Below are 3932 nucleotides of genomic sequence, written 5' to 3' on the forward strand. Positions count from 1 at the left end.
TATATATTTTAGACTACGAAAGAAATTATGATTGCTGTTTACATCAATATTCACTTAGACGTACCCACTGTTTACTCTTCTTGTTGGTTTCATTCCTTCATGCTTGTGCTTGCTGCCGGCTGGGATCATTTTCTCTATTGTGGATCTGCTGCCAAGGAATTCTTTCAGTTTTTATTTATCTGAAAATATCTTTATTTTACTTTTACTGTTGAAGGAAATTGAAAATAATTATGTAATTTATAGATTGACAGATGTTTTATTGTCTCCTAGCTTCCACCGCTTCTGACAGCCACATTATTGTTCCTTTGAAATGTCTTTTTTTTCTCTGGCTACTTTTAAAAGTTTTGTTCTGTGGTGTTCAGCAGTTTCACTATGATGAACTTAGGTGTGTTTTTTTTTTCTTTGATTTTTTTCTGTTTTGAGATTGTAGTACTTCCTGAATGTGTGGTTTGATTTCCCTTATTAATATTTGAAAATTCTTAGCTAACATCTCTTCTCATATTGCTCCTGTCTCATCCTTTTGTTTTCCTTCTGAATTCATTATTTATAGACACAGGCTTTAAAATAATGATGATTAATAGATTCAAGATGATAGAGGATAGGATGGACAATTTCAGCAGAGAACTGAAATATGTAAAAAAAATCAAATAAAAATTATAGAATGGAAAAATAAACTTGAAAACAATTGGTAAATTGAATAGCAGATTAGACACAGTAGAGGGAAGGATTATTAAATGGAAGCTAGGTGTATAGAAAATATCCAGCCTGAAGCTGCATAAATGGATTAAAAAAATACATATTTCCATTTAAAATCACAGATTTTTGGCTTTCCATGAAAAAAAAAATCAAAATTGTGTGAACCCTGAGTCTACCTTACTCATAGCTTTAGTTGGTCTGATGATGACAAGCTCCCTGTAAAGGGATATGTCTTTCCGAATAGCTGGAGTCCGTGCCTCCCTATTGCTTTCTGCCACTGAGGCTGAATACCTATTATTATGGTTTATATCACCCCTGCGCTGCTTCACTCATTTACGTTACCCAGGGTAATAGTGGGAGAGGCACAATCTAGACAGATGAAAGCACATGAAACAGTCCTTAGCCAGGGAGAGTTAGGCACGCCTGGGGATTCAAAGAAAGTCAGCAGGGCTGGAGCACAGACATGAGCAGGGACTGTTGTGTTGGGCCACTGAGTCTGGGAAAACACACAGGATCTTGAGTGTCTTTGCAGACCAAGTAGCTAAGAAGGACCAATACTTACCTTACAGCTACTTGGTGGTACGCAAATTTGGCCCCTCTGCATCCTCTGGTCTTCATAATCCATCACTATGTAAAATGAAGTTGACAACTGTAAGATGACTATCTAACGTTAAGCCAGGTAGACAAAGCTATTGACTTGCTGTGATGAAACCTCACTATATTGATTTTCATGCCTTTTTTTCCCCTCTGTCTTAGCTGTAAGTGCCCATTGCTTCGAAAAGTGTGGGAAGCTGACTTGGAAGCTTGTCGGTTGCTTATGCAGAGCCTGCAGCTCCAGGAGGCCGGAGGCAGCTGGTCTGCAGAAGAGGAAAGGCCGGTGGAAGAGGTAGAGGGAGCTGCCTGTACACCCTCTCCAGTCACCTCTCCCAGGCCCCGCCCTGCAGATGAGAGGAAGACCCCTCTGCAGGCCTTTGAAGAATGGAAAGCTCACCTGGATCCGTCTCCTCACTGCACTGGCAGCGAACAGGTGAGGTCTGTCCATCCCCATCTCCTCAGCAGGGGCCACCCTCCCAATGACAGCAGAGAATACTGGGAGGGCTTCCCACGGAACCATATAAACTTTTTAAAGTTTTCATAGCTCCTGAATATGATTATAAAATCATGTAGAATTTTTGTAGAAGTTTACAATATAGAAGGGCAAAAAGAAAACCTTTTGGTGTATTTAGTTCTATTTTTATTNCAGTTAGTATTAAGTGTGAAATAAAGATGTTCTCAGACCTCTGAGCTCTTAAAAGGCTTACCATACATATATTCTTTGAAATTCTTAAAGGAAGTATTTCAACCAGATGAAAAGTAAGTCCAAGAGGACGGGTAAGTTATATGAGAAAGTATGTGGAAAAAACCCCAAAACCTTAGTAAATTTTACTGTTGATGAAATAGAGAACTTACAAATAAAACAAAAATGTAGTAAAAGTCCAGAACTAAAATATAGCTTCAAAATATGTACAAATATATCACCTGGGAGGCAGGATGGGGTTAGAATAAGAGGGAAGTGAGTGTGCAGGTGCAGGCCAGGTATGCACCTTCCTCTCCTGGATCTGATGACAGCAGGTGAGCCTGGTACCACCAGCAAAGAGGTAACCTACTAACAACAAACACCCATCCAGGTGTTCCCCTTCCTGGCTGGCCTCTCTTATCTCAGAGACACCCAGTGGCCTGCTGGGGAAATTCCTCTGCCCCTCAGGCAGCCAGCTAGGACCAGTGTGAGCCCTCATGGAAACAAATATATCAAACAGGCAACAAACAAAACAAAACATCTCTCACCCCAAACAAATAAACTCACTACAAAAGCTTCTATTAATAAAATTAAAATGTCATTGAAACCATAGTCCATAAAAGTAGTACAGAACCTGTGTGATAAACCTAAACAGGGTTATTGCCTTCTAAAATAAAACATTTAAACAGGACTCAGAATCTTCTAACATGATAGCCAAAATATCCATGATACAATTGAGAATTACTCATCCTAACAAAAACCAAGGAAATCACAGCTTGACTGAGAAAAAGCAACCGACACCAACATGGAGATCAATCAGATGTTGGAATCATGTGTGTCTGATGGTGGAGAAAAGGTGTAATGGGCACCATAACAAGAAGGCGTTTTCAGACCCCATAACAAAGCAGGCAACTCTATAGAATGTAACGGAATGTATTATAGGGTAATGTACTTATGGGAAGATTGAGTCAGAGCGGAAGAGATGACCCAGCAGTCTGCACAGATTATTCTCTGCTAATAGATGCTTGTTACAGTACTTTTTTAAATAGTGCAACTCAGGTACTAATAACTGACAAGACAAAGGGACAAAGAATGCAGTAGCTCCAGGGGCCACACCTCCTGTGACAGATGATTGTTTATAATCAGTATTATCACCGGTTTGATATTTATCTCCATTGTCATGCCATTCCAGCTGTTACTAACAAAAATATCTATGTCTACATATTAAGGAACACAGATACTAGAAAGCTTTGATATGCTTGCTAAGGAGGAAAGTGAGGTTTGTCAAATGTCACAGCATAAAACTTAAAAACAAAATGAAATCCAGGACACAGAGTTGGAGTTGGTTTTGTTCACGTCTACATCTATACAATGTGACAAGAATTTTAAAGCAGCCATCGTAAAATGCTTCAATAAGCAAATACAAATTCTGTTGAAACAAATTAAAAAATAGAAAATGTCAGCAAAGATATGGAAGTTATTTTTAAAAATCAAATGGAAATTGTAGAACTAAAAATGCAGAAACAAAAATAAAAATCTCACTGGAAAGATTCAATAGTATATGAAGATGACAGAGGATGAAATCATAAACTTGAGAACAGATCACTGGAATTTACCCTATCTGAACAAGAGAAAATAGATTGAAATAAATGAACAGAGCCTTAGAGACCTGTGGGATAATAACAAAAGAGCCAACATTTATATATCATTGAATTCAAGGAGGAGGAGAGCGAGTAGGACTGAAAGATTATTTGAAGAAATAATGGCTGAAAACTCTTAAATTTTGGTGAAAGATACAAACCTACAGATCTGAGAAGCTTATCAAATTCCTAACAAAAAAAATTTTTTAAAATTCACACTAAAACATATTAGAATAAAATTTCTGAAAACTTAGAAGACAAAGAAAAATAACCTTGAAAGCAATCAAGAGAAATGATGCATTACGTGTAGGGGAATATCA

General features: G+C 37.9%; 1 protein-coding gene across 1 annotated transcript in view; it reads left to right on the forward strand.

Annotated features, from left to right (window-relative positions):
- The window catches only part of DISC1 (DISC1 scaffold protein), a 280109-nt gene that overhangs the window by 245651 nt on the left and 30526 nt on the right, over positions 1-3932 (forward strand). The window contains exon 9 of the mRNA XM_019665835.1: positions 1453-1723. Within this exon, the coding sequence (XP_019521380.1) occupies positions 1453-1723 (271 nt within the window). The remainder of the gene's footprint in view (positions 1-1452; positions 1724-3932) is intronic.

Source organism: Hipposideros armiger, unplaced genomic scaffold, assembly GCF_001890085.2.
Source record: "Hipposideros armiger isolate ML-2016 unplaced genomic scaffold, ASM189008v1 scaffold_454, whole genome shotgun sequence".
Lineage (NCBI taxonomy): Eukaryota > Metazoa > Chordata > Mammalia > Chiroptera > Hipposideridae > Hipposideros > Hipposideros armiger.